The sequence below is a fragment of the Berghia stephanieae genome, chromosome 2, assembly GCF_034508935.2.
Source record: "Berghia stephanieae isolate SIO BIC M18660-M18661 chromosome 2, UCSD_Bste_1.3, whole genome shotgun sequence".
Classification (NCBI taxonomy): domain Eukaryota; kingdom Metazoa; phylum Mollusca; class Gastropoda; order Nudibranchia; family Aeolidiidae; genus Berghia; species Berghia stephanieae.
This window is the reverse complement of record NC_088361.1, coordinates 101,467,028-101,487,027: the sequence shown is the minus strand read 5'-3', so window position 1 is coordinate 101,487,027 and position 20,000 is coordinate 101,467,028. Positions and strand designations below refer to the sequence as shown.

The 20,000-nt window shown below is 37.5% G+C and overlaps 2 protein-coding genes across 2 annotated transcripts in view; both read left to right on the top strand.

Annotated features, from left to right (window-relative positions):
* LOC144966065 (cilia- and flagella-associated protein 43-like) overlaps nt 1–13,064 on the top strand; it is a 50,073-nt gene extending 37,009 nt beyond the window's left edge. Inside the window, exons 31-39 of the mRNA XM_078902106.1 lie at nt 1,491–1,666; nt 3,120–3,339; nt 4,111–4,223; nt 5,538–5,697; nt 8,190–8,263; nt 8,706–8,796; nt 9,728–9,805; nt 10,487–10,640; nt 11,912–13,064. Of these exons, the coding sequence (XP_078758232.1) occupies nt 1,491–1,666; nt 3,120–3,339; nt 4,111–4,223; nt 5,538–5,697; nt 8,190–8,263; nt 8,706–8,796; nt 9,728–9,805; nt 10,487–10,640; nt 11,912–12,081 (1,236 nt within the window). The 3' untranslated portion in view covers nt 12,082–13,064. The remainder of the gene's footprint in view (nt 1–1,490; nt 1,667–3,119; nt 3,340–4,110; nt 4,224–5,537; nt 5,698–8,189; nt 8,264–8,705; nt 8,797–9,727; nt 9,806–10,486; nt 10,641–11,911) is intronic.
* Nucleotides 13,065–14,525: 1,461 nt separating this feature from the next.
* LOC144966064 (uncharacterized) overlaps nt 14,526–20,000 on the top strand; it is a 6,977-nt gene continuing 1,502 nt past the window's right edge. The window contains exons 1-2 of the mRNA XM_078902105.1: nt 14,526–15,535; nt 18,216–20,000. The exon at nt 18,216–20,000 is cut by the window's right edge and continues 1,502 nt beyond it. Of these exons, the coding sequence (XP_078758231.1) occupies nt 15,499–15,535; nt 18,216–20,000 (1,822 nt within the window). The 5' untranslated portion in view covers nt 14,526–15,498. The remainder of the gene's footprint in view (nt 15,536–18,215) is intronic.

Sequence of the window (20,000 nt, the reverse complement as noted above, 5' to 3'; positions counted from 1 at the left end):
ATCCATTGCGTCCATCCCTTGATAAAATACCCTCACTTTACACACATTTTTCTCATTCTATAGGAAAAGGCATTTGGAGTTTCAAGCAGCATTTTCTGTGTTCAAAATTTGTCCTATCGCCTAATAGGCTGCATGCCCCGTCCAAAGTGTTTACTGTAGATTTAGTGGAAACAAATAATTGCAATAAAACAAAACACAGCTGCTATCCAATCCCTGTTGTCCGTGCACAGTTTTCTTATTAATATAGCTAGCACAATATCCACTAAATGCTCAAAGCACTTTACAAGGGGTCCCAAACCAACAGCAACACTCTACATATAGGGTGAGACATGACACCTATTAGGCGTTATAACAATTTTTATTTTTCGACAGAGACAATGCATTTAATGACCAGGTACACATTTAAACCAGAGTACGGTGACAGAATGTGAGTAAAGAGCCTTTTCTAAGGACTCAACTTTGCCTTGTTCAGATCAGGACTTGAGCCCGGGGTTTTCCAGTCCAAATGCAAGTGTCATACCTCATGACCAACAAGCCACATTTATCTATGTCTTCTCTGTTGTATTTTACCATGTGTTATCAGAGTAATGAACGGGGCCTCAGATTTCAATGAACTCTCACGTACATCCACACACAAACACACATATACATACACACAAACACACATATACACATACACACAACCACACACAAACACACATATACACACACACAACCACACACAAACACACATATACACATACACACATCCACACACAAACACACATATACACACACATCCACACACAAACACACATATACATACACACACAACCACACACATCCACACACAAACACACATATACACACACACATCCACACACAAACACACATATACATACACACACAACCACACACATCCACACACAAACACACATATACACACACACACATCCACACACAAACACACATAGACATACACAGACAACCACACACATCCACACACAAACACACACATACACACACACACAACCACACACAAACACACATATACACACACACAACCACACACATCCACACACAAACACACATATACACACACAACCACACACAAACACACATATACACACACACAACCACACACAAACACACGTATACACACACACAACCACACACATCCTAACACAAACACAAATATACACACACACAACCACACACATCCACACACAAACACACATATACACATGCAAACACATGCATACACACACATACACAAAGACACACGCATATATTATACATGGCCATACACATACATATACACACTCTTACATCTACACACACACATACACACACATGGACACACATACACGCGTGCATACACACACCTACACCCTCAAACACACAGACACACACACATACACTTATACACGCATACACACACACACACACACACACACACACACTATATGACAGACAATAAAGAAATCTATACTCTGTTCATTCATTTCCAGCAACTGGCCTTTGAGGCCATGACAGAGACAAGGAAGAACGTGGACAACTTCCGTAACGAATACGACAATCTCCAGGCAGAAGACAAGTATGTGGACAAGTCATTCCGTAGAGAATTTGCTGACGTGTCCGCGGTAATGGTGGATGCTTTGTACAAGACCTTCAAGCGCAGACCACGGTAAACTTCAATGATTCACGTGTCTATATTCATAAATGAAAAAAAATATAGACAAGATGAAAATAAAAATGTATGTATATATATATATATTATATATATATATATATATATATATATATATATATATAATATATATATATTATATATATATATATATATATATATATATATATATATATAAGGAATGACGCTTGCTATTAATAGTAAAATTGAATATGAGAAGGAAAAGAGAGATAGGGAAAGAGAAATTGGAAGGGAGGGTGAGAGAGATGGTTGGAGAGAAAGAGATAGATAGATAGATAGATAGAGAGAGAGAGAGAGAGAGAGAGAGAGAGAGAGAGAGAGAGAGAGAGAGAGAGAGAAAGAGAGAGAGAGAGAGGGAGAGAGAGAGAGAGAGAGAGAGAGAGAGAGAGAGGTGGGATGAGTAGCATGGATAAGGAAGTGTTTGACACAAGAAAACTGTCTAACCCATGCACTCACTTTGTATGATCAGTTGAAGTTGTCATCAGGTTTTCATTGACATTTTGATAGTTTAACTATTGTGGAAAATCACCGTACAAGGGAGTTGGTTTGTATTTAAACCATTAACAATCTAAGGCAAATGGTATTTTTTATGCATGTTAAAAACATAATATACAAAAATTTCAATACCGTTTTTTTCTGTAAATATGTCCGAGAAATTTTAACTGTCTTTTTCTGATGGTGTTTACCAAAGTTGGTCGTACTCCAATTTCTTTTAATACCTCCTCGTTTTTTTTATTTTATCTTTCCATGAGATTCTAAGAATGCGTCTATAAAACCAAATTTCGGCTGCAGTTATTCTACGTTCACATTCTTTGTTAATCTTCCAACATTCGCTGCCATAAAGAAGCACAGACCACACGTATTTACAGAAAAAACGGTATTGAAAAGATTGTACTTACGGGTAAAGTTGCTTGGAAGAAAAGAAGAGGGAGACAAAGGATAGATTACATTGACAATCTGAACGGATGGATTGGTGGAGGAGGAACAGGAATCGAACTATTGAGAAGATCTGAGGACAGATATGGTTGGAGGGACATGATCGCCGATGTTTGCAACAGGCCTGGCACTTGATGATGATGATACAAACATTTCCCTGGCCACTCAGCACTTATTCGGTAGCTGGATTTGTTCAATCATGTTGAAAATATATTTTGACAGACTAGCTTCTTGTTCTTACGCAAAGAGTGACAAGCAATTGTCACTGTCTTTTCAATGCTGCAGAGAAATCAGGATTAATCCCTGCCCAAATTCATGACAATTTATATATAATTTCCTTTTAGTTTGAGTTTCCCTGATAGCTCAGTTGGACTAAACTCTGGTATCACGTGACTGTCGAAAATGACTACCTAAACAATTTAGTCACACATCAGTAAGAGTATGAATTACAAATTGTATATACCCCCCCCCTCCCCACCTGTCGCACCCATAGGTTAATGAGATTCAAAGCCATGGAATCTCTGGGCAGCAAGGCCAACAATCCGTTCAGTGACCGTCCGTCTTCGGCCATGCAGCTCACACAGCAGGCGGCCCAGATGAGCAGTGCATTGGATGACCTGGACAGAATGAACAACGCCCCTGAAGGGTGTGATTCGAATGTCTGGGAAAGGATGTGCAAACTCAGAAGAGCCAAAGTAGAGACGGAGTCCTTAGTAAGTAGATTTCTGTCCAGTCGGTAGAAATAGTTCTTGTTAGATTTATTTTTGTCTAGTCAGTTAACAGAGTCCTTGGTAAGTATATTTCCCTCCATTCAGTAGACAGAGTCCTTGGTAAGTATATTTCCCTCCATTCAGTAGACAGAGTCCTTGATAAGTATATTTCTCTCCAGTCAGTAGACAGAGTCCTTGGTAAGTATATTTCCCTCCAGTCAGTAGACAGAGTCCGTGGTAAGTATATTTCCCTCCAGTCAGTAGACAGAGTCCGTGGTAAGTATATTTCCCTCCAGTCAGTAGACAGAGTCCGTGGTAAGTATATTTCCCTCCAGTCCATAGACAGAGTCCTTGTTAAGTATATTTCCCTCCAATCAATTTTATTACCCATTGAATACTTGCACTCTATTTTTATTTTGTACATTTTCTTGAACAAAAACAATAAAAATGAATGAACAATATTGATAAATATGAACAGTTATAATAGCACATTTCCATGAACATGTAAAGAATAATTCTCTGTTCTGATTTTATGTAAAATTTGTATCGTTTTCATTGTTCTTGTTGTTAGCTGATGAAGGGTTTTGAGCCCAAAATATTCCATACTAAGTACTTGACTCAATTATGAATTGGTTTTGATGATTTTTGTTCGATACTTTTGACATTGAATTCATCCACTCTGACGATGATGGAGACGACAGTTTTGGTCGTTGAAATAGACAATCAAAGTCTGTATAAACGGAATGACAAAATCTCTTTCTCTTTTTCTTCCAGTTGAAAATAAAGAGCAACATTCTGGCGGAGATGTTGGCCTTCCAGCAGAAACGACAAGATGAAGATGAGCGGCTGAAAAAAGAAATTGATGATATTAGCCATCAACTGAATAGGTGAGCAACTTAAAAAAAATAAAATTGAGCTTTCATATAGCGCAATATCCACTAAATGTGCTCAATGCACTTTACAAGGGGTCCCTAACCAACAGCAACGCGTAATATGTGGAATGAGGTATGACGCCTGTTAGGCAATATTGTATTTTTTTTTTTTGGGGGGGGGGGGGGGGCAGAGACAATGCTGTTAATGGCCAGGTACTCATTTTACACCTGAGTACGGTGAGAGAATGTGAGTAAAGAGTCTTTTCCAAGGACTCAACTATGCACCGAGCGAGGCTCAAACCCAGGACCTTCCGATCCAAAAGCGAGTGTCATACCACAAGACCACATAGCCGCAACGACTAAAATGGATTTCATTAAATGCTGTACTATTGCCAAGGTAATCAAGAGGTCTCAGGTTCGATCCCCAGTCAAGGAAGACTGAGTTTTTGGGAAGTTTTTTATCCTGTATTTTTCCTCCTTGCTACGACTGGCACCTTTCATACACACACACACACACACATACATACACACACACACACATACACACACATACACACACACAGATACACACACACATACAAACATACACACATACACACACACACATACACACACATACACACATACACACACATACACACACACACACACACACACACTTGTTCAGATTTCCATCCTACACCGGCGACTTCTCCCTGCTTTCTCCATTTGATAGAATTCACGAGTACATTTTTTATATACCTGCAATGAGCTCACTCACGTCATTTCTGAATCAGAACTTACTTGAAATCTGTATGTGATTGGTTCCCAAGTTCAACGCTTTAACTGGAAGAATTATCATTGTGATCTAGATATCATTACGCATCAACATATTTTTTATTACAACATAATACACGAGGGAGAAACATATTTTCTGAACTCCTACATTTTTTGTGCTGCATTGGATAAAAGGCTGCATTATAATATTTTTTACTATTTTGCTTTTGTAAAATAAATAAATAAAATAAAATTCCTTTATTTATCCAATAGAGGAAATGTGTCTTCAGGGTCCATTCTAGGGAGAGACTGGAATAACCCGAGCGTCAGCCGCAGTGCAGCGCTGAAAACTGAGCTAGGGCAAGGTGACTTGCTCAAGGCCACGCATGGAGCAAGGTAGTCAAACTGGGTATCTTTGGGGTATGAAGCAAAGATCATATTGCTGTTCCACCCGGCACTTTAAAATCGTTTTTTCTTTGTTTTGTTTTGTTTGGTTTTTGTCCCCAAAATGAAAGGAGTGAAATGATACCTTTCTTGAAATACTTTTTTTTATTTCTACTTGTTATAAATAAGGCTGAAGGAAGATGATCAAAGATTTACTCTCAACCTGGAGGTCCAACTGTTGTTGAAGCAAGGTCAAATCGAGGTGGATGCTGGACCGTTCATCCGTGACTTCAGGGACAGCGTTTTGATTCACCGCAGCGTTGTGGAGGATCTCAACTCCACCATCAAGGTATGTGTGCGCATGTGTCATGACGTCATCCATTCTATTCAAACGGTAAATAGAGGTGCCTAAATGAGTCAATAAAATGGTGTCGTGCTGACGCGAATCTGATGCTGGAAATTGAATTTATAGTAAAAAATATGAGACTTTTGTTAACTGTTTACACTTTATTGGGGAGAATGAGTACAAGATCTTACAGTGCACACACATATCTACAGTTTTATATTTCCCATCATTTTTGACCATAGATTCAGTATAAACTCTCTCCTTACCAGCCATTTTCAGGATTTTCCCGAACACTTCACACCCAACTAACACAAAAATAGATTTTTTTCATTCAAACACAATAGCAGTAAGTTGTTGCGATACACAATGTCTTTAGCAAAACATGATCTCTACAACACACTGTTCGTTTTCTTTAAATTTTATGATATACAAAAGAACTTTGAATGAGAAAAAATGTTGGTTGTATCGTAACGAATGTGACGATTTTACCATAGTTGGTAAGGAAAGGGTTAAGGCATTGGGTTCATTAAGGCATTGGGTTCACTCTGTCATGACACCAGATAGAGGTGATGCGTCACAAACAACTTGTACTTCATGACAGGTCTGGTAAGTCAAATTGTTGTGGGCCCATTATTGTATTGGAAATACTCTCAAACCAGCATAAATCGTAATCCATTACAACAATGTGAAATCAGGCCCATAATTGTGTTCGGTTATCAGACCTGCTAAAAGGTACACTATGGTCACACGTACATCCAAATTGCCCTTTTGTGTCATTTATTCCGTGATTTAAAGAGGGAAAGACTTGTCTCGTGTGCCTCATAGAACAATAGCCTGAGGGTTTTGTACACTACAACTTTTCTCTGGTAATTCTATGGAGTTCAAGATAATGTCTATCTGGATGTGACGTCGGACATGTTGAAAGTCACTTACTCACGTTCTCCATTTAACATAGAAAAAACATGAAGTTTCATTAGTAGAGATAATTTTCTCAGTAAAAATTATTCGGATCAAAGATCATAACATTCTCAAACTCTATCTACTGTAGGGTTTTAAGGGGCGGTTTGGGTCTAATTATTAGGAAAATCCTTCAAAAATTTGATTTTGAGATTTTGGTGGGAAATGATATTTTATTATCTTAGAAATAATAAAATTGAAGTCTAAATTCTTAAAGTAGACTATAAAGGCACGAAATACACAGTCGAAAATGGTGCAGGTAGTAAGAAATGTGTGAAAAAACGGGAAGCCATTTTGCTATTTTCTCAATATGTCATTTTTCTAAGGGTATGGGAAACTGTGTCAAACGTTTCTCAGAATCTATTCAATGAAATTGTCTGAAAATTTCCACAGTTATCACAGAGATAATGTATTATGTCACCATAGAGAGATTTTTTTGATAAGATTAGTGATTTTTAAATTATAATCCTAAATCTGAATTTTTTACATCAATTTTGTCATAACATTTTGATTCTCAACTTTGTAATGATCTAATAAAAATTCCATAAGCTAAAGCCGTAAAATCTCTCTATGGTGACACACTATGGTACAATGTTGACAAGAGGGAAGAATATGGAGGTCATTCCTTCATTAGTTTTTGTGGAACGTTTGCCACAAGTTTGTTATATTTTTTTTATGTCAGACCCCCAAATTAGGTCGCAAAATGGGTATCAACACAGAAAATTAAAATTTTTCACCATAAATGTTGTTTTTTAACCTATATTGATGATACAGAATGATTAAAACCGCCCAATATAGGTAATTAAAATTTTTTTAGAAAAGACCCAAACCGCCCTTAAAATGTGCCGCCGCGACCTTGATTGTTTAAATAGAATTTTAAGCTAAACTTATAAAATGTGACCCATTAACTCAAAACAGTATTATGTCTCTTATGCCATAATGAGTAGCTGTTTGAAGAATGAATTTGGCATTCAAATGTTAGGAAATATCAACTTTGAGTTGGGTTTTTTTTTTTCAACACCAAGAAATTGTTTTTATTCTCTACCATAAGGAAGAGAATTCAATTTAGAGTTTCATTTCTAGTGACTCCTAGTCCAGTGGTCAGCACCTTGTCCATACTGACATATTGGCGCTGATATAACCTAAATGTGTTGCTAGCGCCGTAAAAACCCTTAATAACATAACATACTGACATAACACCGTTTCTAGATAGTGGGTCACACAGTTGAAAAACAACAGATTTTTCTTCATGAAGGAAAAGTGAATTTTGATTGTTAAACTTAGAAGGCTTTAAATTTCACAATTCTTATTATTTTGACTTTTAACTCAATTTCTTTGGTGTAGATTATCCTGTCACAGTACCAATCTGACATCAATGTTATAATTCAAAGGACCTTTTACTTTTTCTAGATTATTCATCTTTCTATAACAGCTTAATTTATCTTTTTCGCTCTCAAAGTGGAAAATTTCAATGTCTAGAATCGATTTCCATTCAACAAACATTTGATGACATTTTTGATTATCGGTTTTCTTTTCAGCAATTGGGAGAGAGCAAGATTACCAGCATGGTTGAAAGCAAAGATTTCCGTAAAGGCATTATCCAGTTGGAATGGTAAGTCTCCACGGTCATTTGTGGTCAGTTCTATCACTCTGGTATTATGTCGGGATGGTTCGATAACGAAAAGTTAATTTAAAATTTAGATAGCCACAGACCTGCCATTTCACTTTTTATCTCGTTGATTATTTTTATATCCTTTTATTTTTGATCAAACAAGATTGTTTGAAAAATTCGTATATTTATGGCTTTGTATTTAATTTTCATTATCTAACCCTTCCGAAACGAATATCGTTTTGAGGCAATTTGTCTTTGTTGATTGTTGGATATTATAGTTTTCATGTTCGATCTATCCCAATTTGTAGCAAACATTTTTTTTCACATATTATGATGTGCAAAAGAAATTAGAAATAGAAAAATGTTGGCTGCGTCGTAAGAAATGTGACGATTCCTATGGGTGGTAAGGAGGGAGTTAAACAAACGATGTTTTCATCCCCAGGGAACACAAAAAGATGTCGATGCAGATGGAGGATTTACAGAACAAGATGAAAGATATCCAATTCATCAAAGTGACCCGAGAGATACAGGCAGTGAGTCATATTGATGCATAGTTGGTGTTGTTGTTCTTTGATAAGGCTCTTTACTCACATTTCCTCACAGTACACACAGGTGTGAATGAGTAACTGGCTGTTACCAGCATCGTCTTTGTTGAAAAACAATTAAAGGACCCCTTCCTTATAAAGCCCTTTTTTGAATATTGCCTTATGTAATGGTCAGTCTTTATTTTTTTTATTCTTTTTTTTTTTTTTTTTTTTTGGGGGGGGGGGGGGGGGGAGGGGCGGGGGTTGTATTGTTTCGTTTGTTGTTGAGTGAATGCATTTGCTGGCCAATTCAGTCCCTTGATTGGGGACAAAATAATAATTCCAAGGACAGAATCAACGGGACTGTAATCTATGCATTGTGGCTTGTTGACGTGAGTTGGTGTGATTGATTTGGGATTGATTGATTGTCATGTTTACGTGGCTTGTTCACGTGAGTTGGTGTGATTGATTTGGGATTGATTGTCATGTTTACGTCTAGTTGTCCTCACAACGTTGTCACATCACTGTGAATCAGTCAGGATTGTAAGTGATGCACTTAAGTATTTACTATTTTTGTAATTGACTGAAGAAGGGATTTGAGTCTAAAACATTCCGTCTTCAGTATTTTGTTTTTCTTGGTTTTTTCTTTCTTTCAATTTTTTGTTTTTTTTGTTCAAGTTGTCCTATTTATAATTTGTCGATTCCTTGTTATGTTTGATTCCTGGTGAGTATCGGTGACTAGAATATTTCCAGGATCGATACTCGGGCATGCATGATTGAGATTACTAATAATATATTTCTTTTTGCCTGTCTCCCCACACCGCTACTCCCCACCCGAACCCTACCCTTACCCACACACACCTTTACTTCCACACCACCGCACCCCTAATCACCCTTACCCCCACTCAGTACCCCCTACCATACCCCTTGTGGTACTCAGTTCGCAGAAGACGATTACGATGCCAAGAAAGCGGCTGAAATCGCCACGTTAGAACAAACCATTTTACTGCAAAAGAAGGTAAATCATTCGGTATAGTTTGTAATGGATGGATTTCTCACATGTGGCACTACAATAATGATGATGATGATGATGATGATGATGATGATGATGATGATGATGATGATGATGATGATGATGATTAATAATAATAATAATAATAATAATAATAATAATAATAATAATAATAATAATAATAATAATAATAATATGATGATGATGATGATATGATGATGATGATGAGATGATGATGATAGATGATGATGATGATGATGATGATGATGATGATGATGATGATGATATAATAATAATAATAATAATAATAATAATAATAAAAATAATAATAATATGTTATTACGATGATAATAATAATAATAATAATAATAATAATAATAATAATAATAATAATAATAATAATAATAATAATAATAATATAGTAATAATAATAATAATAATAATAATAATAAAAATAATAATTATAATAAAATAATAATAATTACTATTAATGATTAATATAACATAAAACGTCGCATACTAAGTAGTATTATAAATAAATACTCTTTCAAATGTCTTTCCTTTGGTCCTATTCTACTTATTTTTTGTTTAAAAGAAAGAAGATTTCTGTTTTTTGCTTGTCTTTAATGGTCGATTTGAAGGGATTTCCCTCAATAGGAATGTAATTCTGCCTATGCTGTGTTTCAGTTCCATGATAAGAATGTAGATGAGAAGAAGAAAGCTTTGAAAGAACTCAAGAGAAATGTGAAGGTGAAAACAACATCGAACGCCAAACTAGACACGAACTTGATAGACTTGAACGTCATCGTCAATGAAAGGAAGCTGATCGAGGAAGTCAATGGTAAGGAACGGGAACTCCAATACTCTTCAACAGTCGTAACGTCACTTCCTTCCTAATGACGTATGGTAACTTAGTAACACTGGCTCTAAACTATCGGACGCCCGTATGAAGTATTTCTCCGGCGAGCATAAAAGAGGAAAAAACCCCCATAAATTTGATCATGTTTTGACTTTTACACATTCTGATCACAAGGCATATGAAAAGGGAATGAAAAGTTCTAGCCAGCAAGAAGAATAAAAAGTAATGATTTTCTTTGTTTAGAACCAATATGGCCGCTGTTTCTGGGCGACGTGACATAAGGCTATTGAATCGAATTTGACAGAGAACAACTGTTTGGGTGTTTATCAGACTGTGCTGATTAGAAAATACACTGAAGAGGTTGGTCTCTACTGAAGCACTGTGCCCAAGTCTAGGGCCCATTCTTACATAACGTGACTGAATATAGTCCTATACCAGTCTAGTAAAAGACTTACTAGCCTGAGTGAAGCTAGTTACTAAAAAATCGGTTTTTATGAGTATTTTCTAGTCTCTGAATACGTGGGATTTAGACTGAAACTTGGCGTGTTAAGGACATTGACTAAATCGGTTACTTCGTGCTGGTAAGATGTCAGTCTTCATACCAACCAACGCTAAAGGTTTCGTTAGTTCCACACGATGATTGTTCTGTGTATTGTTTTAACCTCCTGATCTCCTTGATAAAAGATTAAATGCTAAAGAGATTTCCTAAAAATTACACTGAGTAAATTTCACCACATTGGGCTGCTGATAAAACGTTTAGAAGGGTACACATTCAAGTTCACATCCAAGTACACGTCCAAGTACACATTCAAGTACACATTCAAGTATACATCCAAGTACACATTCGAGTACACTTTCAAGTACACATTCATGTACACATCCAAGTACACGTCCAAGTACACATTCAAGTACACATTCAAGTATACATCCAAGTATACATCCAAGTACACATTCAAGTACTCATTCAAGTACACATCCAAGTACACATTCAAGTACACATTCAAATACACATCCAAGTACACATTCAAGTACACACCCAAGTACACATTCAAGTACACACCCAAGTACATATTCAAGTACACATTCACGTACACATCCAAGGGAAAGAAAAAATGCTGTGAGCGAATTGTTGCTGCCACAAAGCGTCACAACACACAATGCATGAACAAATCATATCCATATCTCTTTTATTTTCTTCCACCTTGTACGTCTAACACCTTGTGACGTATTTTCTTCCCCCACTACCATTGCAGTCGACAGTCACCAGGCGAATTTGGCTGATAAGCGTTATCAAGAGATTGTACAGAGAAGAAAGCTTGTGGATCTGGCCAAGGCACAAGCACAAGAGGTCGCTGTCTTGAGGGCGGAAGTGGAAAGACTTCGAATGAGGACATTCCCTGCCTTAGTCCAAGTCGAACGCTAGCAACTATGAATATTAATATGTTTTTTTTTCTTATTAAATCTATTAAATGTCTTAAATGAGTTTTGTTTAAAATCAATAGCTTTTTTTTCTAAATGTATCAGAGACCATATTTGATGATAGTGGAACCAGTATTAAACGCATTTGGATTGGTCGCCCTCATGAAGCATCTACAACTTTGGACAGAAATTTGGAAATAGAGGAAGAATAATCAGTATTCATTATCTCTTATCCTAGACATGTTATTTTAAAGTTCTATCTCTTTGAAAAGTTTCAATTGCTATGTCGGATGAGGAAAGCAAACTCAAAGTATTCATAGAATTGATATCTTTTAAAAAAAATAGAAATGGACAAAAATCATGTTTTGATATAAATGGTTAACACCGATTCTTTTCTTCTTTTACCTTTAACAATTCGTGATTTCTGTTTTACTTTCTCATGTCATTGTTATCAATATAATCATTGATAATGTAAACAAAACAAACATTTATTTTTTCTCTCTTTTTTAAAAACCTTTTAATCTTTAAATTAAAATAGAATGGAAAAACCCATAGAAAAAAATGAAACAGAATTTCCTGAATATCTGACGTGTACTCGTAAATCAAACAACTCGTTATCGTTCTCATAATTCTGATTAAATAGCAATAGCAATATTGGATATTGTTCATGAAATAGAAATAAATTAATCATTTTGTGATGACTTTTTAAAAAAGCTTTAAGAATGCGATGGACAAAGGCAATTATAATCTGTGATAAAGATTTTTTTGATGTAGATTTTATTTTTATGTTTTGCAATGTTTCAACCAAATGGTTTTTAAGTAAATTGACATTGGGATAATAAATGTACTTGAAGCGATATTTTAATATTTCGTTGAAAGAATGTAAAGGTGGAAAATAACGTGAATTCGTCATAAATAAATAAAAGGTGTATTCTATTGTTCTGTGATAATTATAAGATGCGAATGAATAAATGATATTAAAAATAATTTCATGTTCCAAGTCTTTATTTATTTATCTATTTCTCTCTCTCTCTCTCTCTCTCTCTATATATATATATATATATATATATATATATATATATATATATATATATATATATATATATATATATATATATATATATATATATATATATATATATCATCATCATCATTGCCTTTTTCACCCTGGGTCAGGGTATAGGCCACAGACAAACAGTTTCCATCCTTCTCTATCCTGAGCTAACTTTTTTAAAATGTCATTCCAGATCTTACCACGTCTCTGTGTATCAGCTTATTTAATTCATCTCTCTGCTTTGTCTGCTGTCCTTCATAAATTCTGTCATTCCAGAAACCATAAATACATATAAATCAGGCGGTGGGTGTCATATCAATAGGGTCTTTGATTTGGCTCCCTGACTACATGATATACAAATTCCTTTTTCGTCTGACACTTCTCTATTCCCTTTATTTCAAAATTACCTTTATTTTCTGAACCTTCAAAAACCGTAAATTTTCAAATTCTGACCATTTTGACTATAAACTCGAGTTCCTTCACCCTAGGCCATCCGACATGATACCAGAACGACATAACGGGTCACATTATGTGTCATCCATCGCCTCAAGAACGACGTTGATGTGATGTCGGAGTCAACGTGCACTGAATAGGGAATGAGATTAGCGGAAGAGTAGCGTCCCTTGATTGGACGTCACCCATAGTCCGTGACGTCACCGGCGGAAAAGTTATTAGAGAGAGAACGTCATGTTGGTTGTGCGTATGCGTCTCTCGTCCTCGGAAGCGAGGGAGGGGACGCTACTCTTCCGCTAATCTCATTCCCTATTGTTGGTTTGATAACCCAAATTATTATTATGGGATCATTGTTGTAATGGAAATACCCTCAAACCAATACAAATCCATAGTGTCCCTAACAACATTGTTAAATCAATCTCAATTGGTTACCAGACCTGCAAATATGTGAACATGAGCCGGGGACAATGTGCACAAATTTGCAATATTTTGCGTTTTGAGAGTATTTCCATTACAGCAATGAGCCTATAACAATGTGGGTTATCAGGCCTGCGAATTTGTAAACGTCGATCGGGGTGGTTTAGAGGGTAAAACTCAAATAGTCAAACACATGCGACTTTGGTTATGTTATGTTTTATTGAGGAGAACGAATATATTTTATATATTTACTGGCAAATGCAAATATTTTATAGTTGTGGTCATTTTAGTTTTAAAATCTCTCTTTGCCATCTGGTTTACACCGGCAGACGTAGAACCGTTTTCAGTCTATGGATCACGTGATATAAGATAACCAGTTATGGTCAATCCCAGAAACTCCGTGGCACTCCTCCATTTCCGCTCTGGTGCTTAGAGCCGTCGAAGGGTAAATATAATAATTGATAAGATAAGAACGTTTTCATTGCCAGCCAGTCCGTAAGTAGATAACATTGAAGTCCTGACACCAACCATATCGATTTGAACCCAGGGCTTTTCAAATAGATGGCAATTTTATTTGTCTGGTGTATGGGGCTACAGGCGTGCGATCCACAATGTATACAGCGGTTCGAACTTTTGTCCCGCATTCCAGTTTCTATAAATAGATTCTTATATTGATTAGAAAGGAGTATTTTGAGTATTTATATCGTGCAATATCCACTAAACATGCCCAAGGCCCTTGCAATCAACAACACTTAATATGTAGGTTGAAACATGATGACTGTTTGGCGATAATACTTTTTTTTTTGCGAAAGGGACAAGGCTGTTAACGGCTATGTGGTCTTGTGGTATGACACTCGCTTTCGGATCGGAAGGTCCTGGGTTCGAGCCTCGCTCGGCGCATAGCTGAGTCCTTGGAAAAGGCTCTTTACTTGTTTTAGGATACCCAGGAACACTATGACTTACAGAAGCCCAATCAACTTTTATAATGCATGACAAATCAGCCATTCCGTTGCCTCCGGAAACGAAAGTCCGGACACTGACACCAACACATGACGTCACTAAAATATACGCTGATCACCGATCGAAAGTAAAAAGTGAGTTGTTCGAAATGCTCACGGAAACAAATGATTCCATTGATTGAGCTATTAGTTACAAAGTTACAACAGACGATAGAGATTTTATCCTGTGATCTTCGTATTCCTTTGTTTTGGGTCAGTATCAGGCCGGCCATGAGTTGACAAAGTCTACCCGGCCATACTCCAAATGCTGTAATAATATTATGTCCGGCTTCAATCTGGTGGCGTCATTATCAGGTGTCAAATAACCTTTCGTCACTGACCGCATATCTTAAGGGCTTGTAGGCTGTCTTGGACAGGGTGACCACCAATCGCCGACTGACGATAAAAAGCGGTATTTTCAGTGGATTTCTCAGTCATCTAGAAAGTGGAACGGGAGTTATTTGAACGGACACATGTGTAGACCAAACGGTTTTGTTTGATGGTAAACATGGAGACTAATAGGTTGAAGTTTGTAGGTGAGTAATTTATTTAAATACTCAAACATGCATGTTAAATTAATAGTCTGTTCTTTGTGAGATAAGAAACGGCTGAGGTCACCTGGTGCTATTTTTCAAGAGCGGGAAGTGGCTGGGGTCCTAAAAAATACCAACGGAAATGAGACAACAGAAAGGCTTAGGAATTTAACTATCAATCAGTGGACGTTTGGGGTGCACACCTTTTGTCCTTTTGTCTTTTTCTACTAATTTCTTTTATTAAATTATCAATTTTGAGGACGAAGGGTTTGTATCCAAAACGTCCATTATTTGTATATTTTAATTCCGGAACCTTTCTATGTTGTTATTTTTATCAGCATTTTAAATGTAAATAATTGAATTTTTTGGTTGAATAACTGCAGATCCAATTTTGTCTGAATTTAAGAGTTGTTGTCTGTTAAAATAATATTACTTCACAATTAATAGTGTGGTTGAATGTAGCAAGTAGGGAGATCTTTATAAGAAGCGAATTATTCGATATAAAAGGCTTCGTTGTTTATAGGGAGAAACAAGTTAAGCATATTATTTGAATACATTTAATACCATTGATCGTGGCTCAAAACGTCAAACTGCTACAGTGGTCCAAATAAGATATACTCGCTTTTAAGATAATATCTCGTTTGTGATATACTTTTCGTCAGATCTTGTTTTCTTTTTCTTTATGCCTACTGGTCAACTGGTCAACTGGTCAAAGTCTGACTTAAATAAACACTGACGGGTCTCGGTCTGGTTAGAATAAATTAAAACAAATTGTTCTCTGCCGTAGAGCCTTATCCCGTGGACTTTGTCAAGTTATAGCCTGACACTGACCAAAAAATGACGTCAAAATGCCAGTCTTTTGCCACAAAAGAAAACAAATCGTGAGTTGTATTCAATAGTTCAACCAATGAAATAACTTGTATCCATGAGCTCTACTAACGACAACTCACTAGGCGGTGCAAAAAAACAAATAATGACGTCAAACTTCCAATCCTTTTGGATTGCAGTATCAGGCTATAACATAACGATGGCTACGCTTATCCCCCCCCCCCCCCCCCCTTCCGTGTGAGTCACTTAAAACAGTTGCCATTTGTAAGAGAGAATTTAGTGAAAACTAATCAACCAACTAAACGTTCTTTTCCAAAACAACAAAGACCAGAGAGACGTCAATTTCATTTATTCTTTACTCGTCTTGTTTGAAATAGATAGACCGTTTCCATCCAGTCTCCTAATTTGAAATATAGACGTATTTATATTTCATTATCCTTATGATTTATATCATAGTATGGTTGAATGCATTTTTCTTTTGGTTGTAGATTGATTCCTTGTCTAATGAAAACCGCAATGTATATTTGCCCTCCGGCCAGCCGGGGTTGTCGTAACAGTAAGATCGTGGTTCGAGCCTCTATAGCCGCCGGGAAGTTTTTATTCTCTGTTGTCTTCTGGCACTTTCCTACTCACTTCATTTCTTGTTACTGTAATGCGAAGCTCCAGGTTTGATAGTTTTTGCCAAAATGAGGGTCATTTAAATCGATGGATGTTTGAAGGACGAGTTTTCTGGTCAAATTTTGAAATATGTTTTTTTTTTAGAGTACGACAGTATAGGGAATGAGATTAGCGGAAGAGTAGCGTCCCCTGATTGGACGTCACCCATAGTCTGTGACGTCACCGGCGGAAAAGTTATTAGAGAGAGAACGTCATGTTGGTTGTGCGCATGCGTCCCTCGTCCTCGCTTCCGGTGAAAGCGGCTTGAGACACTTCAAAACCAAATTGGCGTTCCCTCTGTAAGGTGACGTCCAATCAAGGGACGCTACTCTTCCAATATCTCATTCCCTATTGAGACTTTTGGGATGTTTTTACTTTTCTTGCATTATTCATTTAGCTTTGTCTGGCACTATTTATATCATATTTCATACACACCTTTCAAATGTTCGTTCATCTAACACCAGTCCTTACTCCCTAACTTGTTTTGATATCTTTTACACCCCACCATAATACTCACAATGGTATTTTTGTGTCCTGTCTTATCAAAATAGTATTATGTCTAAGTAAACTGGATGCTGAATGATCATTTTGAAAAGGCAAATTGACAGGAAATGCATGAGTTTATTTTTTGTCTTTTCCAAATCCTATCCTGTGATCCATCGTTCTCAGTAAGACCCCAAAATACTTCACCCAAGTCTTATAGTTTGTCTATAATACAAAAATTTCGAGCATTTATATCGAGCAATATCCACTAAACGTGCTCAACGCGTTTTACAACGATTAACAACAACACTTTACACCAAGAACGAGAAATGACGCCTGTTAAGCGATATAATTTTTTTTCTCCGACTGAAAAAACGCGGTTAACGGCCAGAAACTCATAATACGCCCAAGTAACGTGCAATAATGTAAGTTAAGATCCTTTTTCGATGACAACTATACGTTTCACAGAGCGAGACTCGAACCCTGGATCTTCCGGTCCGAAATCGAGTGTCATGCCACAAGACCACATAGCCACACCGTGCATTTAATTTTGAGCGTCAAAATCATCCCGACCGAGGCGATGGGTCACAAAAAATATAGCATGGAGACTGTTTAATGGCTTCAATTTCTACATCAGTCGAGTCGCTTCGAGACTGAATACTGCCTATATTTTATTCGAGAACGATATTTTACCATTTTTTTCTATAATTTTCAGTTTTCACAGGTCTGTTGGCGTTCCTGGCCACATTGCCGTGTAGCCAAGCTGGCGGACCCTGGTGCTTTGCCTGTAAGGACGTGTTCCATCCCGCCATATGCCAATCCGTTGTACAATGCGGGGATCACGAGTTTTGCCACACGGAGAAGACACTGAGCAACAATGGCGCATCTCTCTATACTACATCGTGTAAAGACTTGAATCTATGCAAAACTCGTGTAAAAAGAGCCGTCTCTAGGAGCCTCTTGTGTGACGAATGTTGTAATGGTACTTTGTGCAACGCGGAAGGCTGTGGAGCAACCCCCATCAAAACGCCACAACAACGATATTGTCTAAGTTGCGACTTTGTCCAAAAACCGTCTGACTGTGATAGAGTCGATGTGTGTTCTGTGGACAAAGTGTGTTCCGTGTCTGCAGACAAGAAATTCACGTTTCCATTCTATAAGCTTGGCTGCCGTGCTAAAACATCCTGCCCTGCTCCAACTGCTACACTTGCCAAAGATAATAATATTTGTTGCGATACAGATCTTTGCAACTCAAATGATCTCGGTATTAATCCGGCACTCTATACAACGACGCCCATACCAACTACAAGAAAACCAGCTAAACCTGCAGTTACTTTCGACAATGCAACTCTAGAATACAAAGTCAACCATTCTCCCAATGAGAAAATGGAACTGTTATGCCACGTGACAGGTGGACCGGTTCCAACGGTTGCTTGGGCATTTGATAATGGAACAGGAAGTGTGCCCGTGACTTCCGGTATATCTTCGGCCCCGAATGGAGACAGTATTTTATCAATTCCAGATCCGGAGAAATCCGATTCGGGCAAATACACTTGCACAGCTACGAATCCCCTTGGAAGTAGCCAAAATGATTTAACAGTTGTGGTTCTTAATCCGCCAAAGATAGAAGGCAGTTTAAACAACACCAATGATGTCCAGTATCAAGGGGATATTACTCTTGATTGCAACGTCACGATGGATAACTCTACAAGCGTTCACTGGGTAATTCCTCCAAATGTTAAAAGCTACAAGGTTCACCCAAATAATTCCCTGACATTGTACAATGTTCACAACGAAAACAACGCTGACTATTTGTGTGTTGCTGAAAATGCTGATGGGAATACTACTAAATCTTTCACCATCTCCGTAAATGATACATCTAACCCACAAACGACATCTGCACCGTGCACTTGTCCGACAATGACCGTAACTCCATGCCCAACCCTTCCATCGCCAACCACTCCCCTTTCAACAGCAATGCTCACAGCCGTAGGCACCAGATCTACAAGTGCTGTCTCAACGTCTACAGCATCAATATCTACAACTTCAACAACAACACCTTCAACAACAACAAAACCAACAACACCACCAACAACACCATCAACAACGACAACTACAACACCACCACCACCACCAACAACAACCACAACACCCAGCACCACAAAGTCGACAACGACTCCACAGACCATGAAGACTCTACAAACAACCCACGTGATCCCAACAAGTCCTCCACTTGCCACGGTCGTCAATCCATCAAACCCAACAGCACCACCAACAACACCCGTCCACGACCAATTCCAAAGTGAAAGGAGGACACTTAACATCATGCTATGCCCAACAAACGGAAACGGAAACAACAACAACATCACGTGGCACCGACTCATTCATGATTTTGACCACGCTGATCCAATATACATCGCAAACAATGTAGGGGTCCTCACCATATCCAGTCAGATGACAATTCTCACCACCGGTGTTTATGAATGTCGCGTTGGGAACG